At 33.6% G+C, this 23,434-nt stretch overlaps 1 protein-coding gene across 1 annotated transcript; it reads right to left on the bottom strand.

Annotated features, from left to right (window-relative positions):
• Nucleotides 1-2,085: 2,085 nt before the first annotated feature.
• On the bottom strand, nucleotides 2,086-19,488 carry LOC130990346 (protein PLANT CADMIUM RESISTANCE 7-like). The gene is made up of 4 exons (XM_057914567.1): nucleotides 18,896-19,488; nucleotides 17,490-17,561; nucleotides 7,317-7,529; nucleotides 2,086-2,386 (listed from the first exon to the last, which is right to left on the bottom strand). The coding sequence occupies exons 1-4, from the start codon at nucleotides 19,257-19,259 to the stop codon at nucleotides 2,301-2,303; spliced, it is 735 nt and encodes a 244-aa protein (XP_057770550.1). The 5' UTR covers nucleotides 19,260-19,488; the 3' UTR covers nucleotides 2,086-2,300.
• Between the last annotated feature and the right edge of the window lie 3,946 nt (nucleotides 19,489-23,434).

Genomic DNA, 23,434 nt, shown 5'->3' with positions numbered 1-23,434 from the left:
AATTCACAACCTCTAAATCTTTCTCTTTTAACTATGTCTATACCATATTTTAATACTCCCTCTGTCCCAATAATCTTGTCTCACTTTTCTTTTTGGGTTGTCCCAATAATCTTGTCCCATTTCCTTTTTAGGAAAGTTTTAAGAACTAATTAATTTCTAATTAAACACTATCCTAATCAATTCCCCCTCTAAACCCTAATTTATTTATCTCTCTCTCCACACTCTCGCCTCCCCATCTTCTCTACCCTTCGCCGCCCCCCCCCCCACCTTCGCCGCCCTCCCCCCACCTTCCCCCTCTGTAAATCGGCCTCCCCCTTCCCCCTTTGTTCCGCCGGCACTGGCGCCGGCGCCGCCTCCCCCCTTCCCTCTCTGTTTCGCCTGCGTCGCCTTCCCTCTCCCCCCTCTGTTTCGCCAGCGCCGCCTCCCCCCTTTGAGCTTGTCCACCCTCTCACCTCCGCCCTCCCGCCTCCGCCCTCCTGCCTCCGCCCTCTTCGCCTCTCCTCTGTTTTCTTTTTTTTTTCTTCAGAAATTAGTGCTCGCCCTCTCACCTCTTCGCCTTCGTCCTCCCGCCTTCGCCACACAGAGGGGAGGCGACGCCTCCGCCTCTCGCCTCTCGCCTCTCGCCTCTTCGCCTCACCGCCTCCGCATCTCGCCTCTTCGCCACCACCTGTAGAAATCTGAGATCTGAGATGTTGCGAGGTGTTGCGCTGCTCTGAATCTGAGATCTGCGCGGCGGCGGGCGGTGGTGGCGTTGCTCCGCTGCGCTGAATCTGCGATCTATGTCGGTCTGTGAAGAATGATCAGTGAAGAATGATGGTGTGTTTCTTTAATTTCTTGAATTTCTATAAACACTTCTTGAATTTGGGGGAAATGATGTGTGTTAAATATTTTTGTTGGTTGTTTGAATGATGGTGTGTAGTGGGTGGAGAGAGACAGACGAGGGGAAAGGAAGGATGCCGGCGCCGGCGCCGGCGCCGGCCTGCCGGAGTTGAGAGCGACGTCGGCAGCATAATTTTGAAGAATTAATTGTTGCTTTGTTATCAATACTTAAATCAATTAACAATATAATTAAACATGTGGGCCATACAACTTAACCTCTAATACAACTCTCCTTAATACCCGTGCCGAAAAGAAACGGGACAAGATTACCGGGACGGAGGGAGTATTTTATAGTGTCATCAGTGTGAGTCGCCGGGTATTTATAGGAGGGAAGATGAATAGTGCTGTTGGAGGGAACATCATTTAAAATCCAAACATATTTGTCTTGAAATTCTTCTCGTTTGATTCAAGGTATATTGCTTTCGAGGCCTACAACATCTCGCACACTCACGCTATGAAAAGGTCGATTTGCAAGTATCAAGATCTTATATAGATTTGTTGTCAGATTAAAATTCAGCTTGATCTGAGGTTGACTCTGCGAAAGTTTAGCAGATGTCGGGTTGACTGTGCTTTTCTTCAATAGACTTGAATAGCTTATCAGCAAAACAGTAGATTGCATCAACTGATACGGCTAAACAAACTTTGTCGTTAGCTTCATTCTTTAGTACTGATCTTCAAATTTTAGGCGACCTAGATTGATATTTTCCATCAACTCGTCTGTAGACCAATAAACTTCTTTACATGCATCATTAGTAGACTATCGTTGTAAGCTGAAATTGTACTCTGTTCACAATCTTGGTCCTACTGATCCCGTAAACATTAAAAAAAAAGTATTTTTAGAAAAACAGTCATTATAGCTATAGCTACCTTCTTCATATATACACTTATATAAATAAGATATATTTACCAGTGATAATTAAAGAAATTAAAAGAGATATATTCATTCTTCAGAATTTTTAGGAACCGTTTGGCTTGACTGAGGCATGAATGATAAAAGAATTCATTTTAATTAAGTATTTGATTTGCATGATTGGATCCGTGATTGATAATCCGCCTCATATCTAAATCTAATCATACAATTTAGTGATTATTTATCACCCCAAGATTGAATAAATTATTTAACCCCTCAATCCTATCAATTTTATCAATCTTATATATTTCATCCGTCGAACAAAAAATGTATATACGATCATGCAGTACACGAAATTGGTAAAATAGAAAACCTATGATATATGGTGGTTTATTCACCGGCCATGGCATGGACATTACAAAGAATAAATGAAAACAAATTAACTCATCTTTTTATACAACATGCATGGAGAAACTCTTGGATATTGTTTAGGGAGAAAATAAATATAAGTGGAACAAATCCATCGATAAAAAAAAAAGTAGAATACAAACATTCAGCTTAATTATCATGATCACATCATCCTTTGCTGCATTGGAGGTGTCATTCCAAATTGCTGCAGCCTCTGCCTTTGCTGTTTTGCCTCATTCCCCGCATGTCCTTAATTGTAACAAAAGTAAAGAAATAAATATCACATTTCCCATATCATCGTTTATCTTTATTTTCCTAGTTATACGTACATGCATATATGGTATTTTACAATTAATGCATGCAATAAATTTAAATTTTCAAATATTTATGGGATAATTGCATCCAAAGGCACAAACTTTTATCAAATGTTGGTTTAATTTACTCGTGAATTAATAATTATGTCTTTAAATACACGAACTTTTCAATAGTTTTGATTTTTCACACGGTTGTCAATTGTTTCGAAATTAATGTTGAGGTGGATGCATGAAATATCGACATGGCTTGAATGGTAATTATTAAGCAATGTAATTGAATGTCTATGCCACTTGATCAATTAATTATGATCGATGACATTAATTAGACACTGCACCTAGCTAGCAAACCAATCAATTCATCTAAAATTGACAATCGTGTGAAAAATAAAAATAATAAACACTCTTATACTTGGAATAGGAGGCATAATTTTTAGGATCATATAAAAGTCGAAATTGGCTGAATTTTTTTTACCCATATACTTTTTTAGGGACGAAAATAAAACTACCCACTTTGATAAAATGTCTATGGAAACTACCCACTTTGCTTTCATGTTGATAGGTAGACATTGAAATTTGAAAAAGTTCTTACACTTTCTTACACAAGTACAATTGGTGTAAGAAATGTGTAAGATAGGTAGTTAAGAATGGTTCAAAATCTGAGAAAATGACATTAATTGCTAACTCACGTCAGTTTCAAGCACTGTAGGTTTAAAAAATTTGATAAAATAGGCTACGTTTGTGCGTTATAAAATATCAATACGCAGGAAAAAAGTTTCAAATTTAGGTATATTGTGAACAAAAAATATTCTAAAGCCAATGGAGTAACAAGCCTCCCATAAACCCAAGCCGCCTGCATAAGCCTCGAGGTATTTTCACGCGCGGCTTTTGCAGAAGGCTAGGGTTTATGGGAGGCTTGTTACTCCATTGGCTTTATAATATTTTTTAGTTGACAATATATCTAAACTTGAATTTTTTAGATTTTTTATTAATGTTTTATAACCCACAAACGTGCCCTCATTTCGTATTTTTTTTATATATATATTTGCACATAAAATAATAGGAAATTATCAATTAAAAATATCCAACCTCATATATTCTGAACCAATATAATGTTATCTAGCTAAAAATGTGATAAGCCTCCCAAAAACTATTAGTCGGCGTCACTAGCCTCGTGTAAATTCACCGAAGGCTAGTGATTCCCGCGAACGATTTTTGGGAGGCTTGTTGGTCTACTAGGTAGGAAATACTTTTTAGTTTCACAATATATATTATTTTGTAATTTTTCGCATTGTCATGAATGTTTCAACGTAACATACATATCCTTATTTTGTATTTGTATTTTTTTGTTAATTTTTCAGAAAAAAAGTACATGCTGACATGAAATGTAAGAGAATGTGACTCTGCAAAAGGTTGGATGGTAGTGAGGCTTTAATGCTCACTTTATGCATGCATTCCATTGCACATGAAATAATAGGTTGAATTGTACTAAATGAACAATAAATTTCACGTGAATTTGTAAGGAATCTAATATTAGTCCTTATAAAGGCTGCATGTGTGAATGAGAATACACAAATTCAAATACTCATAGATTTGAGAAGTGATTTTTTGCGAGAGGTGGTGCAATTTGTGTTGAATTTCTGCCTCAAAAGGTGATTATCTCATATTCTTCGTATAAATTATCGTTTTCATGTTTGATTGTATGTTGGTTTTAATTAAAAGAGCATGTTTTACATTATTCATGGTGATTATCTCATATTCTTCCTAGTTATGTATATTGTGAAAACAATTTATCTAGTAAGACATGGAATTAATATGAATTAACAAACAAGCCTCCCAAAAATGATTGTACTTAAGAACAAGCCTTTGTCTTTTTTTGTGCACGGCTTGTGCCGAAGGACCTTCATTTTTGGGAGGCTTGTTGGTTAATTCATATTAATTACATGTTTTATATAGGATTCAATCGATATAAAAGTGAAAAATAACATTACAGATATTCACACTTATTGGATTAATTGATATGTTCATGACGGATAATAATAAATGGTTTTCTTTGGGATATCAATTGCAATATATTTAAGGAATCATAAAAACTCTAAACATTGAACAAGCCTCCCAAAAAGTTGAGTGCACGAGCAAAAGCCGTTCATCATTTTATGGGCGGCTTGTGATCGCCCACACAAATGTTTGGGAGGCTTGTTGGAGTTTTAGAGTTTTTATGATGTTTTAGAAGTTTTTCAACTCTCAGATTTTACAAATTGTAATTAGAAATTAGACTTCTATAGTTATGACCACCATTGACATGTCATGACAACTATGAGTTGTAATTATGACTGAGAAGTTTGACAAACATATGGAGTAATGTTTAGAACAAAAGTTGAGTACATGACATAATATAACTTATGAAGCCTTGGTCATGCATAAAACTGAAAAATAAGCTGAAAAAACCCACAAGCCTCCCAAAAATGATATGCCGGTGCTAAAAGCCTTTGACGTTTTGGTCAAAGGCTTATGCCTCCAGACCTTCATTTTTGGGAGGCTTGTTGGTTAATTCAGCTTATTTTTCACTTTTATGTAAGATTCAATTGATCAAAAAGTGAAATGAAATATTGAATTACAGATATTCAAATATCAAGCAACTAGGATTGTTTTTTCATAAAATAGTCATAAAAATGTCAAAACTACATAATCAAATATCAGCTGGTACGCAAAATTCGAAGATGCTACTGGCTATCTTATGCCTATAGTCAGTGGCATGCTGATCGCCCCACTTAATGCTCGGCAACCCTGAAATCAACTGATCGCCCTACATAATATGTATTTAATTTTATAATTATGAAAAACCTAAAAAATGTTATTATTTTATGCGTAATTAACATATAAAAGGACCTAAACTAATAAATCCACCAAACTAACATAAAGCTCCATTAGCTAATTACGAGAATTGTCTGTATACACTAAATAAATCCACCAAAGTAATATCCCTATTCACAAAAATCAAATCCACCGAACTAAAAAAATCAAAGAAAGTAAAATAAAGCAACGGTTCTAAACAAACATGCTTCAACAGTCAATCATCGCCTCAAAAAAAGAAGAAGCTCAATTTATACGAATAAACATGCTTAAAATACATAAAATATGCTCAAGGAGATTCGATGCTTACTTGGTTTGAGGAAGAAGCCATGGAGTATGCCTTGAAGCCTTGTATTCTTGAAGCCGCGAATGAATTCTTGAAGGAGCACAAAATTTGCAAAGGGGCGGCTTTGGTTTGAATGAGTGGGGCGGCTTGGGTATATTTAACCTAAGGGTGAGATTCTCTTGAATTACAAAAGCCTTGAATTCATTCTTCAAACCCGTGATATTATCTTTCAAGCCTTGAGTGGACATGAGATTCTCTTTCAATTAAACCCGTGAGCCTTACAATAACAAAAGCCTTGAATTCCTCTTGTACTCATTGGGTCAAATTCCCCTTTGCAAAACCCGTAAGCTTGCCGTCCAATCTATCTCAAAAGGCGCATTTATCTTTTTTTGGTTCCAATGTGGATTACTACAAATCAATGTGGATTCCTATTGTTTATTTGTTGTGAATTATTTCCAGTATATATATCCGTGAATTATTTTGGGTCATTCTAATTATTTATATAAATATCATCATTTTGGGTCTTTCATATGTATTTTTTCAGAAAATATATATATAAAATAAATAAATACGAAATGAGGGCACGTTTGTGGGTTATAAAACATTAATAAAAATGCTAAAAAATTCAAATTTAGGTATATTGTGAACAAATTATTTTTTCTAAAGCCAATGGAGTAACAAGCCTCCCATAAACCCTAGCCTCCTGCATAAGCCTTGGGGTATTTTAACGCGCGGCTTTTGCAGGAGGCTTGGGTTTATGGGAGGCTTGTTACTCCGTTGGTTTTAAAATATTTTTTTGTTCACAATATACCTAAATTTGAATTTTTTTAGCATTTGCATTAATGTTTTATAACCCACAAACGTGCCCTAATTTCGTATTTGTTTATATATATATATATATATATATATATATATTCGATTATATCTATTTAATTATTTATATAAATATCATCATTTTGGATCACTCATATGTATTTTTTTAGAATATATATATATATATATATATATATATATATATATATATAAATACGAAATGAGGGCACGTTTGTGGGTTATAAAACATTAATAAAAAATCTAAAAAATTCAAGTTTAGATATATTGTCAACTAAAAAATATTATAAAGCCAATGGAGTAACAAGCCTCCCATAAACCCTAGCCTTCTGCAAAAGCCGCGCGTGAAAATACCTCGAGGCTTATGCAGGCGGCTTGGGTTTATGGGAGGCTTGTTACTCCATTGGCTTTAGAATATTTTTTGTTCACAATATACCTAAATTTGAAACTTTTTTCCTGCGTATTGATATTTTATAACGCATAAACGTAGCCTATTTTATCAAATTTTTTAAACCTACAGTGCTTGAAACTGACGTGAGTTAGCAATTAATGTCATTTTCTCAGATTTTGAACTATTCTTAACTACCTATCTTACACATTTCTTACACCAATTGTACTTGTGTAAGAAAGTGTAAGAACTTTTTCAAATTTCAATGTCTACCTATCAACATCAAAGCAAAGTGGGTAGTTTCCATAGACATTTTATCAAAGTGGGTAGTTTCATATATTTACACACTTTTTTATTTGATCGAAGTAATAATTCGTTGGGATCGAATCAAAGTAATAATTCCCGCCACTAATGGATCAATTAGTTTATGATTTATAGGTAGTCTATAAGTTTTTCATATTTCTACAACTTATGAAATGAAGAAAAAGATAGAGGTTTGAGAGGTTATACCAATAGAAGGGTCGAAGCCTCTATCCTCGAGCTCTCTATATTCTTGACACAGAGCGCAATACTCACAAAAGCAATGAATGAGGCAATCTGGTGCGGGTGACTCAACCAGCCCAAACTTAGCTCTCAACTTGCTCCGATACCCGCACGACATCAGGCACGGCATTCCTATGCAAAATGCGATACACGAGTAGAGTATTCCACTCGTCGCGCAAGCTACACACCATTAAATACGAATTTGACAATCAAATGTAACTCAATTGGTAAGACGTTTACTCTGTAATAAGTAGGTTAGGGATTCGAATAGCTACAAAAAAGAAAATTGAAAACCATTATTAATTGATCCTCCTTCTAGATCTAGAGAAAAGAAAAAAAAAAGATCATGTAGGAATTTAAAAAAGGAAAAAAAGATTATCTGCTCATGATCAGAGGTCCTAGGTTCGAGTCCACCGTGACGCGGTCTTTAAATTTCTTTATTTACTTGTTAATTTATCAAAAACAAAGGGATAAAAGATCATATAGGAATTTTGTATCTGCACGGTCGATGGTAGATAGAGAAGGAATTATTGTAAATATATTTAAAATATTTACAAATATGCAATGCTATATATAAAATCTATATATTAAAGCAAAATAAATCATATCCTATGTGGCATCTTATAATCACTTCATTCTAATTTTTCTCAATTCTCATTCATTCTTATTTTTTTCTAAATTTTAATCAATTTCTATATCTAAAAACCATTAAAAATTTAAAAATCATGATATATTTAAAACTTAAATATCTAAAAACTCATTATAGAAATATTCCAACAAAATAAATTCTATCCTACGTGGCGTCGTACAATCACTCCATTATAATTTTCCTCAATTCTCATTCATTCTTATTTTTTTCTAAATTTTAATCAATTTCTATATCTAAAAACCATTAAAAATCTAAAAATCACGATATATTTAAAAACTAAATATCTAAAAACTCATTATATAAATATTCCAACAAAATAAATTCTATCATACGTGGCGTCGTAAAATAAATTCTAAAAATCAGTATATATCTAAAAACTATGAAATATCTAAAATTCATTATATTAATATTTCACAAATAAAGAAATTATTTATATCCATAACGTAATTAATAATGCATTTGATACATAAATGTTTAAGAATAGAGCTATATAAGAGATGGTTGATACGATAAATGATTGCGTCATGTCTCTAATGTCTACCAAAGAAAGGGTTTACTTAAGTTCAGACAACATTAATAAAGAAGATGGACAAATTGACCTCGATGAACAGGCATTCTCAGTTGAATATCTCGACACGATCAAGTGTTTAGGATTGTCGAGTCATGAGATTAACTTGAAAGATAAATGCATAATCACGTTCTTCAAAAATATGATAAATCTAATGAGTTTTGCAATGGCACCAGGCTGATAATAACTTAACTTGGGGAACACGTAAGTGAAGACAAACTCATTTCAGGAAAAAAAATGTGCACAAGAAGTTTTCTATAGGAGTGTTTGTTTTGCTACGTCGACAATAAATAAAAGTCATGGATAATCTCTTTCAAATGTAGGATTATACCTATCGAAACCTATTTTTAGTTATGGGCAACTCTACGCCGCAATCTCAAAAGTCACTAAAAAAAGAGGTCATACGAAAGACGCAACGACTAACGTGGTGTATGATGAATTTTTCGATAGATTATGAGGTAATTGCAAATTTCATACACTACAAAAAAACGCGTAAATAGCGATGAAAATTACCGACGGCGGCGCCGCCGCCGGTAATTACCGACGGCACGGCGGCGGCAAAAAAGGCGACCCGCCTTTTGACTATTACCGGCGCATTACCGACGGCAAACGGGCCGCCGCTAACTAGCGGCGGTTACGCCGTCGCTAATTCAAATATATATTAATATAAATATATATTATTTATTACCGACGGCAATTGCCGTCGGTATTTACCGGCGGCAACCGGCCGCCGCTAATCACCACCGCCGGAGACATCCGGCGATAGCACCACCGCCGTCCGGCCAAAATTACCGACGGCATTTTTCCGCCGCTAATTACCGACGGCAAATTCTAATTACCGACGGCAAATGCCGTCGGTAATTAATTTTATTTTTTTTTAATTTTTTTTTTAATTTTTTTATTTTTTTTTCATTTATCATCTAATAAATTGATCAAAGATCACAATAATAAAAATTAATATTATGAAAAGGTAAAAAAAAATAAGTTTAATATTAAAATACAATTTATTAAAAAAGGAAAAGAAGAAACCTAAACCCTGGAAACCTAAACCCTGGAAAGTAAGAATCTTATAATTATAACTTAAGAATGCTAATTTGATTAGTGATTCACTCATCAATCATCACTAATCTAAGATTATTACTAAGAATTCAAGATTCTTAGTAAGAAACTTATAATTATAACTTAAGAATTATTAAAATGCGATTTTATTAAAAAAGAAAAAGAAAAAACCAGAGAAACCCTTGAAAGCACAGGAGAAGCAGACTAAGGGCCGAGCCTCGTTAAAACCTTTCTACGGAAAACCCATAGGGAAAAACCGTAGAAAGGAAAAAAGAGTACCCGTCTAAAAAAACGAAATGATGTGGGGTGAGAGCGGAGGGTTAATTTTCCGAAACTCCGGCCTAACCATCGTCCCCAAACCAACCCGGCTCTCACCCCGCAAAAAAGACCAAACAGAGGCCACTGGCCTGTGAGACGCCGTTGCCAATTAGCCCAGAAATGAAAGCTATACGGCCGGTTAGACTCCGTCGCTGTTAGCTCGAACAAAGAAGACAAACAAAAGTAAGCAACACACCCGGTTAGATGCCTTCGCCGTGAGTTTACCACAAAACCACGATCATAGCTAAAAAGGTAAAACATCGGCCGGTTATACTCCGTCGCCGAGATTACCACCCAAACAAAAACCTGAGAAATAAAACGAATAGTTTAAGTCGGATTGAGGTCGTCGCCGGAAACTAAAAACGCTGTGAAAACTCCGATTGCGTGATCTGCCCAACAATCAATGACCACGGCAAAAGCAACTCCAAAAACCAAAGCCGCAGCGCAGCTCATCAATGCATCCCCTCCAAAACTCCCACGATCGCCATCCAAACATAAAATTCCAGCTAACCTGCGATCCGAATATGACTATGACAAGAAATATCCAGTCTAACAGCATCATGAATCACCTCAATCTCATGCGGCCACCAGCCCTCATGTCGCTCGTCTGCGGCTAAAATATCAGCCACTTTATTACCCTCGCGATAGATATGAGAAATTTGAATTTGGAAATCCTTTAGGAGCAAAAGAATCCTTTTCCAAACAGCCGCAAAGCGCCACGGAACCGAGGTTGATCTCTCATGCAGGAGATGCACGATATAGGTTGAGTCAGACTCAATCCAAAGTTGACGCCAGTGTCTTGCATGAGCAATCTGAATTGCCATAATCACAGCAAGAAGTTCACCTTCAAACGCAAAACCGATGCCGCCTTTCACATGAAAGCAACCCCTAACCCAACTGAACTTATCTCTGAAGACACCTCCGGCACCGATCTTGCCAGGAGCACCTAGCGCCGAGCCGTCGGTATTAACCTTAATCCAATTATTGACGGGAGGCCACCAATAAACATTGATAAACTCCGGAGGAGGAGACGCCCGCGGTCTGACCCCAATCTTTTTAACCACCAAAAGATCATCACAAGAATTATGCATTGAACCTAATTTAGTGAAATTATTCTCCATATCCAAAAAAGTTACCTTGGCCGCCTGCAGGATACGCATATGGGCAAAGCTCTCATCCTCAAAAATGCATCTGTTCCGTTGACTCCACAAACTCCAAATCAAAGTAATGATTCCTGTTTTCCAGAAGCAAGCAATCTGAGAACTCATCTTCTGATTCCAAGCATGAACAAAGAAACTGTGAATGTCCGAAGCATCCAACATCTGAGTTTGCTGAAACCAATCCAAAAACTTATGCCAAAGAGGGCGCACCTTCGAGCACTGCCAAAAAATATGATCCATGGACTACCCCTCCGCCATACAAAAAACGCAACGATTAGGCATAATCAAACCATGCTGAATAAGCCTGTCAAAAGTTGGCATTCTGCCATGAAGGATCCTCCAACTAACCAGAGAACGACGTACCGGAATATGCTTCTCCCAAAGCCAAGTCCCCCATTTGACTTTAGGAAATCTGTGACATTGATGAGAAAAAGCCAGGGCCGAAGTAACATTCCCATGAAGAGACGACTTCCAATATCGAATGTCAGATTCATCACCAACCGGAGCAAGAAGGATCTTACAAACAATCTCAGGGAAGGTATCCACAAAACTTTGAGTAAAATGCCAGATACCATCATAAAAGTACTCAGCAACCGACTGAGTAAGAAAATCTCGCATGAAGTGAGGCACACCACATTTATCAGCAATCAGAAACCCCAGCCAATCATCAGTCCAGAAGTTAACCAATTGGCCATTACCGACACTACAATGTTAATTTAAGAATGTTAATTTGATTAGTGATTCACTCATCAATCATCACCAATCTAAGATTATTACTAAGAATTCAAGATTTTTAGTAAGAATCTTATAATTATAACTTAAGAATGTTAATTTGATTAGTGATTCACTCATCAATCATCACTAATCTAAGATTATTACTAAGAATTCAAGATTCTTAGTAAGAAACTTATAATTATAACTTAAGAATGTTAATTTGATTAGTGATTCACTCATCAATCATCACTAATCCAAGATTATCACTAAGAATTCAAGATTCTTAGTAAGAAACTTATAATTATAACTTAAGAATGTTAATTTGATTAGTGATTCACTCATCAATCATCACTAATCCAAGATTATCACTAAGAATTCAAGATTCTTAGTAAGAAACTTATAATTATAACTTAAGAATGTTAATTTGATTAGTGATTCACTCATCAATCATCACTAATCCAAGATTATCACTAAGAATTCAAGATTCTTAGTAAGAAACTTATAATTATAACTTAAGAATGTTAATTTGATTAGTGATTCACTCATCAATCATCACTAATCCAAGATTATTACTAAGAATTCAAGATTCTTAGTAAGAAACTTATAATTATAACTTAAGAATGTTAATTTGATTAGTGATTCACTCATCAATCATCACCAATCCAAGATTATTACTAAGAATTCAAGATTCTTAGTAAGAATCTTATAATTATAACTTAAGAATGTTAATTTGATTAGTGATTCACTCATCAATCATCACTAATATAAGATTATTACTAAGAATTCAAGATTCTTAGTAAGAAACTTATAATTATAACTTAAGAATGTTAATTTGATTAGTGATTCACTCATCAATCATCACCAATCCAAGATTATTACTAAGAATTCAAGATTCTTAGTAAGATTATTACTAAGAATTCAAGATTCTTAGTAAGAATCTTATAATTATAACTTAAGAATGTTAATTTGATTAGTGATTCACTCATCAATCATCACTAATCTAAGATTATTACTAAGAATTCAAGATTCTTAGTAAGAAACTTATAATTATAACTTAAGAATGTTAATTTGATTAGTGATTCACTCATCAATCATCACTAATCCAAGATTATCACTAAGAATTCAAGATTCTTAGTAAGAAACTTATAATTATAACTTAAGAATGTTAATTTGATTAGTGATTCACTCATCAATCATCACTAATCCAAGATTATCACTAAGAATTCAAGATTCTTAGTAAGAAACTTATAATTATAACTTAAGAATGTTAATTTGATTAGTGATTCACTCATCAATCATCACCAATCCAAGATTATTACTAAGAATTCAAGATTCTTAGTAAGAATCTTATAATTATAACTTAAGAATGTTAATTTGATTAGTGATTCACTCATCAATCATCACTAATCTAAGATTATTACTAAGAATTCAAGATTCTTAGTAAGAAACTTATAATTATAACTTAAGAATGTTAATTTGATTAGTGATTCACTCATCAATCATCACTAATCTCATATTATTACTAAGAATTGAAGATTCTTGGTAAAAATCTTATAATTATAACTTAAAAATGTTAATTTGATTAGTGATTCACTCATCAATCATCACCAATCCAAGATTATTACTAAGAATTCAAGATTCTTAGTAAGAAACTTATAATTATAACTTAAGAATGTTAATTTGATTAGTGATTCACTCATCAATCATCACCAATCCAAGATTATTACTAAGAATTCAAGATTCTTAGTAAAAATCTTATAATTATAACTTAAGAATGTTAATTTGATTAGTGATTCACACATCACTCATCACTAATGTATGATATTACTTAAGAATTCAAGATTCTTAGTAAGAATCTTATAATTATAACTTAAGAATGTTAATTTGATTAGTGATTCACTCATCAATCATCACTACTCTAATATTATTGCTAAGCATTCAAAATTGTTAGTGAGAAACTGATAATTATAACTTAATAATGTTAATTTGATTAGTGATTCACTCATCAATCAATACTAAGGTTATGAATGGTGTATAAACTAGATTGATAAAAAAAAAATTCAAAAATTAATAATAAATTAATTAATAAATATTTTTCCGACATAAAAATAAGAACGGAAACGAGCCCAATCCGTAATTAACAACATTTTTTGTATATCATCTCGACATATTCTAAGGTTATGAATATATATGATATTGTATATTGAAGTAGACTTTAAATGAATTAATAGATACTATATATATCAATAATACGAGTGTTCTGTACTGGTGACCATTCGAAAAGAACTTCAAGGTTAAGCGTGCTTGACTTAGAGCACAACTAAGATGGGTGACCGACTGGGAAGTTCGTCTAAATTATGCAATACTGTATAAATACCGAAATAAATTGTGGATATACAATAAAATAAATAAATAAAATAAATAAATAAAATAAAATAAAATAAATTAATTAAAAAATATTACCGAGGGCAAATGCCGTCGGTAATTACCGACGGCATTTTGCCCTCGGTAATACCTTGAACAACTCCGGCGTGTGCGCCACCACCGTCCGGTGGAAATTACCGACGGTGATCTCGCCGCCGCTAATTACCGACGGCATTTGCCGTCGGTAATTTTCCGGCAACTCTCCGCCGTTCAACGACGGTATTTAACGGCGGAAATGCCGGCGGCTTCGCCGCCGTTAATTGCCGGCGGCGGCCAATCGCCGTCGGTAATGGCGTTACCGACGAGCCGGTTAGCGACGGCGAGTTGCCGCCGGTAACGCCGCCGGTAACCTTTATCACCGGCGGCCGTGTCTTATTACCGACGGCATTTCGTGCGTTTTTTTGTAGTGATAATTTATTCAAACTTTTAAAGTTTAAGTCATTAGTGCTATTATCTAATTTATTCTTTTCTTATTTCTTTTAATTACTGGTTACAACTACAGACATAATATAATTACGTTTCAAATAATTGTTTCCATTTCTCTTTTAATATTTTTTGGATCGAAACTCTGCTTACATATAAATTTCATAAGATATTTAAATTAGGTCGGTCAATTTCAAATAAATATTACTCCATCCGTCCACTAATTCAAGGCCTTCTTTCCTTTTTGGGACGTCCACCAACTCAAGGCCTATCCATTTTTAGTAAGTTTTTATTTATATTTAATTGGTGGGTCCCAAAATAATACACTTTTTCTCCACTCAACTAATAAATAATACATTAATTGTGGGTCCCTTTCTCCACTCAACTAATAAAAATACACTTTTTCTTAAAACCCGTGTTTTGCTACTTAGGTCCTGAATTAGTGGACGGAGGGAGTATAATTTTTTACTTTAAAACAATTTCATTAAATTATTTATTTTAGTAAAAAAAATCATGAAACAAAAAATACATTAATAATTTATAAATTTATATTTTAATAGACTCCGTCGAATTTCGACGGGTCACGTACCACTAATATATATAATGCTAAAGTATAACACATGCACACGTATATATACAAAGCTATTGAAGAGAATCGCAAGATGCGGTGAGTACATTTATCTCTTAGAAACTGTAATATACAATGTACAATATATTATTGATCATATATAATTCTATTTATGGTTCTCTTTGATGGAGAACAGGAGAAGGGTGAACAACATATATTTTCGCCCATTTTCACTCGTTTTATAAGTTCAATATTGTGTAAAAAAAATAAAAATAAGAATTAGGGGCAGTTAATTAATTTTCCTTATTTTCACTTCAATGTATAATAATATTGTCATGAAATAGTGTTGTGATCATATTTTTTCATGTTTTCCTTATCAGAGAACATGAGATAAAAAAATAGTCATGATAATTTTTTTTATCTTGTCTTTCATTTTTTTCATGATAAATTTACAATCAAAGAGATAATCATAAAAATAGGTAGTGACATTATTGTAAAATTGCAAATGACTGCACAGTGCGAACCACTCACAAAATCTTATAATTAATACACTTGTAAGTTTTTTATTACACTCTAATAGGACACTTACAAGTGTCCTATTAGAGTACTAAGTAGTTCTTATCGTACGAACTGTTGCACAAGAGAATTTGTGATGGTAAACAATCAAAATGAAATTTCCTATATGTATCCGTACATAAATATAAAATTAGCCAAGAAAAATTGTTTTTAAACATTATCAAAAGAAGACAAATGTGCATTTTTATATTAATGATGATAATCATCCAGTGATTTATAAAATATAGAGTTAAACAAAAATATAGTAGTACTCCCTCCGTCCCATTATTCATGACACGTATTCCATTTTGGGCTGTCCCAACCTATATGGCACATTTCTATTTTTGGAAAAAATAAGGGATAGATTAAGCCTTAATTAATTGACTAATTATCTGCCTAAATAAATCCCTCCCTAATTACGCCTCATTTCTCTCTGAACTTACGGACTTGAAAATATTTCCAAAACTGAACCTCTCTCTCACGTTCCACCCCACCTGAAACCTCCTCTCTCTCGTCGGCTTTCTTGGGTTCCGGCCGCCGGCCTCTCTGTGCGACGCCTCCACCGTCTCCACCCTCTGCACGCCGCCTTCTCCCTCTTCTGCGCGACGCCTCCACCGTCTTTCCCCCACGCCTCCGCCGCCTCACCTCACCGGCGAATAGCAGCGACAAAGCAGCGGCGACGGAGTTCGATTTTTGTTTGTAGGTTTGGGATGTGTAGATCTCGTCTTCAATAACTGAATTTCGATTGTTGTGGGTTTTGTTTCGATTTTGTTTGTGGCTTTTGTTTCGATTTTTGGTTCGATTTTTGTGGGTTTTGTTTCGATTTTGGTTCCACTAATTTTGTGGGTTTTCAAAGCACATCTGATTTTTATTTTGTTGATTTGATTATGTAATTTGGTGAATTTAGATCTTATTTTTTGGTTTGGTAATTTGAATCTGGTAACTGCTCGACGCCGGTGAGGAAGCCTGGTGACTGCTCGACGCCGGCGAATTTTGCAGAATTGGTTCTTGTATGTCTTCAAAATTGATTTTGCTGGTGAATTGGTTTTGGGATGTCTTCAAAATCGATTTTGCATAAATTGATTTTATTTTTCGAAAGAGAGTCAGAGAGAGAGATGGAGAGAGGGAAGAGGGAAGGGAGATAGAGGACAGGCGGGAACGGAGAGGGGCCGACGAGGCGGCACTCGCCGGCGGCGGCGCCGCCGTGTACCGGTCCGACGAGAAAGAGGCCGAGAGAGAGGAAGTGTGACTGTGAGTGTGTTAATTAAAATAACACTACATATCTAATTCCCTTAATTTTACTCTTCTTAATCTCCGTGCCGAACAGTAACGTCCCATAAATAATGGGACGGAGGGAGTATAATACTCTCTCCGTCCGCCAAAAGTAGACCACTTTGGTTGGGCACGGGATTTAATAAAATTGGTGATGATATTGATGTAGTGGAGAAAGGGTCCCACCACTTTATGAGATGTGTGGTTGAGATTGAATTTGAGGTGGTTTTTTTGTAAATAAAGTGTGTTTATAAGGATAAAAGATTAAAGTGGGTGGTGGGACCATTTCCATAAAAGGAAAGTGGTCTACTCTTTGCGGACGCCCAATATAGTAAAAATGGTCTACTTTTGGCGGACAGAGGGAGTATATCATATCATATGTGTAGCTTCAAAGCTGAAAATGCATTAAATAGCTGGCTAGACTTCTTACATGTGCTTCCGTTGTCCAAAATTTCAGCGATCTGCCCGAATGTTACGCATGGGAACAAGAGAGTGATAATAGCTGCAAAAATTAATGCCCAAATAAGGATAAATTGTATAATCAACGGCCACTATATTTCCGTATTAGGTAACCAATAACACTGTTTCCAGGAATTATTTGTAACATAGCTACCTTGAGCACTATTCCTCACCACAACTCATGTTTTCATAATATATAGGGTTATGTTATATTGAGAAATTAAATATTTTGTGATATTGTAAAATACTCCCTCCGTCCCAATATTGTTGGCCACATTTGGTTTGGGCACGGGAATTAAGGAGTTGTAGATTAGTATTTTAAGTGTGTGGGTAATATAGTATAAAAGTAATAAATTAGGAGAGAGAAGGTGATAAAGTATGAGAGAGAAGGTAATAAAATGATAAAGTAGGAGAGAGAATGTGATAAAGTAGGAGAGAGAATGTAATAAAGTGATAAAGTAGGAGAGATAATGTGATAAAGTAAGAGATTGAATGTGATAAATATTTCCATTTTAGGAAAGTGGCCAACAATAGTGGGACAAACTAAAAAGGAAATGTGGCCAACAATATTGGGACAGAGGGAGTAAATAATTTTGATGAATAAATATTTTGGTTTTTGGTTCGAATCCTAGAGTGATGAGATTTTCTAAAGTACACCTGTTCATCAAAATTATTGCTCTGTTCAACATTTTGCAATTTCGCAAATATTTAATTTTTCAATAGAACATTTCTCTCTCTCTCTCTACATATATATATATATATATATATATATATATATATATATATATATATATTGATTTTAATATGTCAAAAATTATTACAGAGTTTATTAATTTTACCATTTACACAAATATTAAAAGAGGACCATATTCTAATAAAAACCATATAGTAATAGGAAATCATAGATATAGAAATTATGATTATTTTTCACTGTTATGCCACACACTTACACAATTTACACAAATTTTGTGTACCAGGCCATGACTACACGAATTTTGGTCACACACAAAATTTGTGTAAATCGTGTAAGTATGTAAGGGCATATTAGTCTAAAAAAGGTTATTATTTTCATATTTTTAAGTATGGTTATAATTTCCTTTTATTATATAAAAAAGGTTAAATATTATCTCAATATTATGAGATAATAAAATTCGATTTGTCTTTTATTAACTTATATATGAAGTTATAGAGAAAACGAACAAATCGAGTTTTTATTTTTTATGATTTGTTCATTAATATTTATTGACATATTAGAATTAAAATAAATATATTAATAAAAAAAATCAATGGTAACGTGAATTAAATGTCACGAAAGGTGATCATATATGGTGGATACATAACATATCAATCCTCTTATATATGAATATGATGACGTACCATTTTGTGGATTTTTCATGCAATCGAAAAGATGAGACTTCCAAGGCTCATTTTCCTGAGCCACAAATCCCATTTGTATTCTTTGTGGAGGTTGCATAAACTGCTGTTGTGGAAAATTTAGATTTTGTTGGGGTTGACAATACTGATTTGGAGGGAAAGGTTGAGGAGGAGGGAAATGTTGTGGTTTATCATCAGCTTGTAGAGGAGGGAAGGGCCGAGGCGGCGGCGGCGGCTTTTTGGCTGCAGAAGGTGGTTGGTAGTCGGCAGGCGGCTCGTAAAGATCTTCGTCGGGCGGAGAAGGAGGAGGAGCGTCGTCGATAGTGCCGGCGGCGGGGCTTTGAGGGATTTCTTCGACGCGCCCCATATGTTTTTTGTTTTTTTTTAATTTCCTAAACAAGGAATTTTGATGGATATGATATGATTATCTACCTCTTCTTATATAAGTGGGAAGGTAACCTTTGAATTAGTCGATGAGAAAAGTGTTATAAAGATATAAATCTATTACCATATAAATTAAAGGAGTTTTATTTATAGATTTTGATTTGTGTAGCTATCTATTTTATCTCCATTATATATGTAATGTACGTAAGGATAAATTAATAGTGTAATATGATATATTGTATTTATATATTTATGTATTGTTTTTATAATAATGTTTATTCTTGCAAATTTCAGTCATACTCATATATCCTTAATTACTCATTTTAATTAACTCTTAGGGTGCATTCTCTTTGATTGTAAATTTATCATGAAAAAAGAAGAGATAAATAAAATTTCACTCTTTAAATCTTTCATTTGTTTTCCCTCATTTGCTACTTGACTCTTACTCATTCTTCATTTTCACTACAAATGAGGGATAATATTATCCTTCAAAAAATAGTGTGATAATATTATCACTCATTTGTACTGAAAAGAAGGAATGAGTAAGGGTCAAGTAGGAAATGAGGGAAAAGCAAGAAATTGAAGAATTTAAAGGGTGAATTGGTTATCCCTCATTTTTTCATGATAAATTTATAACAAAAAAGAACGCACCCTTAAGGACATGTTAGTAATTTAATACACACACACACACACACACACACACACATATATATATATATATATATATATATATATATATATATTAATTTTTGAGTAAATATCACTTTAAATTTCAAATTATTTTCGCATTATCAATTATCTCAAATTATCAATTTTTATTATCAATTTTGTATCAATTGTACCATTCATCTATTTTTCACCTTTCAAATTTTTAACTAGCAAGACATATATATAATGACGTTGTTCTATACAATGTGAGTTAAAAAAGGGGCCGTGTCATCCGACAAGGTTTTGAAACTTATAAAATTGACGAATAATACAATTAATTAATATAAAATTGATAGTTCAAAATTTTAAAAAATATTTTTAACAGTATAAAAATAATTTGAGATTTGAAGTGATATTTATTAAAGGGGTTTTTGCAAATAAAATCACGAACAATTTGAATTTGCAATTTTAACGTGACTTTTGAAGTGTGGCGAATTAAATCACCACCTTTTTAATTTTTGCAATTTAGTCCCCTTAATTTTTTCCGGCGACCGGAATGATGAGTTGTAGCTTATGTGGATTATTTTGCCACGTAATTAATTATTGAGTAAAACTAAATTGCTGACTAAGATTTATAACAAAAAAAAAATTTAATTCTTTTTTATTTTACTTCCCGTCGAAATTAAAGAGCATTTCATATCCCCCTTTCTCTCCATTTGCCGTCAAACACCAAACACTCGTATTTGTCTCCCATTTTTCCATTTCACCCTATTCCCATTTTTCCATTTCACCTATTCCAGAAGTAAAAATTCAAACTCACGGTAAATTTGAAGAAAAACAAAACACGATTTAATTGTGGTCCTACTCTTTAATGGAACATGATGGTTATTGCAATTACCAAATTTGGTGGTTTAGTTGCAGCGAGGAAACTCTTTAGTGAGATGCCGGAGAGAGATGCGATTTCATTGGATATCTAAGGCTGTTTTTGTGATAGTATCTAAACAAATTGGTTTGCTGCTACTGTTACTGTTATCACTCAATTGTTTAGTCTGAGATTTTTCATTATATATAGCTTATTCAGATTTTGTTGTCAGCCTTTGGCACGTGATTCTTGATGAATCAGTCTACCACTCAATTACCACAAATTGGTTAGCTAGATTGGGAAAATGGGAATAGGTGAAATGGAAAATGGGAGACAAATATGAGTGTTTGGTGTTTGACGGCAAATGGAGAGAGAGGGGGATATGAAATGCTCTTTAATTTCGACGGGAAGTAAAATAAAAAAGAATTAAGTTTTATTTTGTTATAATCTTAGTCAACAATTTAGTCTTACTCAATAATTAATTACGTGGCAAAATAATCCACATAAGCTCCAACTCATCATTCCGATCGTCGGAAAAAATTGAGGGGGACTAAATTGCAAAAATTAAAAAGATGGTAATTTAATTTGTCATATTTCAAAAGTCGCGTTAAAATTGCAAATTCAAAATTGTTCGTGATTTTATTTGCAAAAACCACTTTATTAAATATTTTTATATAATAAAAACATTCTTTTGTATTTAATTTTTTTGAAAATTGTGAAAAGATTTAGTTGTCATTCACATGGATATTCAATACGTACACACGCATCACACGTAAAAAGATAGGGTAAAATGAGAGGCTGATTCGGAGAAAAATGGGGCTTTAGAGAGATCAATATTACGTATCTTATTCCTGTCATTTTAGCCACGTACACTGGAACGAACGAGTAAACAACTGATCACATTCATGTGTAAGACTATATGTATTTTATTCCTATCATTCATCATGCATCATTACTAGAAAAAACATAAATTTATATATAAATTTTTTAGTAACTGGTAATTAAGGAATGATAAATTTATACTTAGTGAATATAATTTTTAAAACATTTTTGAAGTAATTTGTAAAACTTTAATATATTTTTGGTGATTAATACTCTTTCCATCCCACAAGAGTGTGCATCACTTTTGATGACACATATTTTAATAAATATTAGGTAATTATCTTACGAGTGGAGAAAAAGACCCACAATTTTATTATAGTGTTATGATAGTGATAAGAAAATAATGGGTTTGTGGTCGGCCATGTGCGATCAAATTGTGAATAGATTGATAAAGCGAGCGTAAACAGGGGCGGAGCCAGGCCCCTAAAGACAAGGGGGGCAGAACATGATAAGAAAATTTAAAATAACTTTGATAAAAATAATTCTCTATGATCACTCATATTCTGAAAGCGACGTAATATCAAATCATTATCAACTGTCTCAAAAATTTCTTTCTCAGTATAAGTAACTAATTAAACAATCATTCATCAAACGATCACCCATTCGATTTCGAAGCTGACTTTGACAATCTAAATAGCAGAAAAAACTACTTCCACAATTGTAGTTGTCCCAGGTAAAACAAGTGCCAGTTTAATAAACTTATACACCAATGAATACACAACATCTCTTTTTGTCTTCACCATCTCCATTGCAAGACTTCTGAATTGGTGCAAATTTAACTTCTTTATTTTCTTTTCGATCTCCACGTTAGACAAAAGAAAAAGAATGTAGTTTATCAAAGTCAACTTTTTTCCAATCTCCACATTTTGCCCCTTTTTTCTCAAAATTTTGGTGGGGCAAACTTTTTTTTAAAAAAAATAATTATACATATATATTAATATAGTAAGTATGCTAAAAAAATTTTGAGGGGGGTGTAATGCCCCGCTCTTTTAAATATATATTAGATTAAACATGTGCATTAGTTATAAAATTCTTTTAATTATTTATTGTGACTATTTTATTCAGATAATATTATTTCAGCAAAAGTCTGTATAAGAGATACAGAGCTGCGATTTAATATTCAATCATGAATCAAACCAATAATTAAATTATTGGTTTAGCTACACGTTTGAGACCTTGCATTACCAGTTGATTGATTTAATCAATAGTATTAGAAATTTTAGATTTATAACCGATTTCATAAATCGTGTTATTTAAATCGAATTGTTAGAATTATAACTTGAGCTTATGTGAATAATAATTTTATTATTTCACGCTATATGTGTTTAGTATTAAGTCGCGAATTAATTCCGACTTTCACGTATTAAATCTCAAGATTGAGGATTTAATTTATATAAATACGACGAGTATTTAATCATCAAGAATTGGAGAATTATTACAGAAACAAGTACGAACTATGAAAAATTAGATCACGATAAATAGTCGAATCACTACACTATTACACCAACCCCTCCAACATATATCATTATCACAACTATTCATCTTCAAAAAAAAAAAAAAACTGCATTTTTCCGCAGTTAATCCCATCCAAATAGTCAAGATTTCAGCAAGAGAAAATCATGCCAATATCCACAATTTTCACAGCTGCAATATCTTCCATGCAATCCATCACACCCAAAAAGCCCCAATTTCAGGAGAAGATGATCACGCCGAGAGCAAAGTCTTCAAAGATGGCAGGAGAAGATGATCACGCCGAGACCAAAGTG

Source organism: Salvia miltiorrhiza, chromosome 6, assembly GCF_028751815.1.
Source record: "Salvia miltiorrhiza cultivar Shanhuang (shh) chromosome 6, IMPLAD_Smil_shh, whole genome shotgun sequence".
In the NCBI taxonomy this organism is placed as follows: Eukaryota; Viridiplantae; Streptophyta; class Magnoliopsida; order Lamiales; family Lamiaceae; genus Salvia; species Salvia miltiorrhiza.
This window is presented reverse-complemented; position numbering and strand designations above follow the sequence as displayed.

What these genes read in the sequence shown, in the direction of transcription:
- LOC130990346 (XM_057914567.1), bottom strand. Translation starts at nt 19,259, where the DNA reads ATGGGGCGCGTCGAAGAAATCCCTCAAAGCCCCGCCGCCGGCACTATC. An exon ending in CATGAAAAATCCACAAAATG is followed by an intron (nt 17,562 to 18,895) that starts GTACGTCATCAT and finishes TAATTTTTGCAG; the next exon opens with CTATTATCACTCTCTTGTTC. An exon ending in AGGCTTCGACCCTTCTATTG is followed by an intron (nt 2,387 to 7,316) that starts GTATAACCTCTC and finishes GTTACAATTAAG; the next exon opens with GACATGCGGGGAATGAGGCA.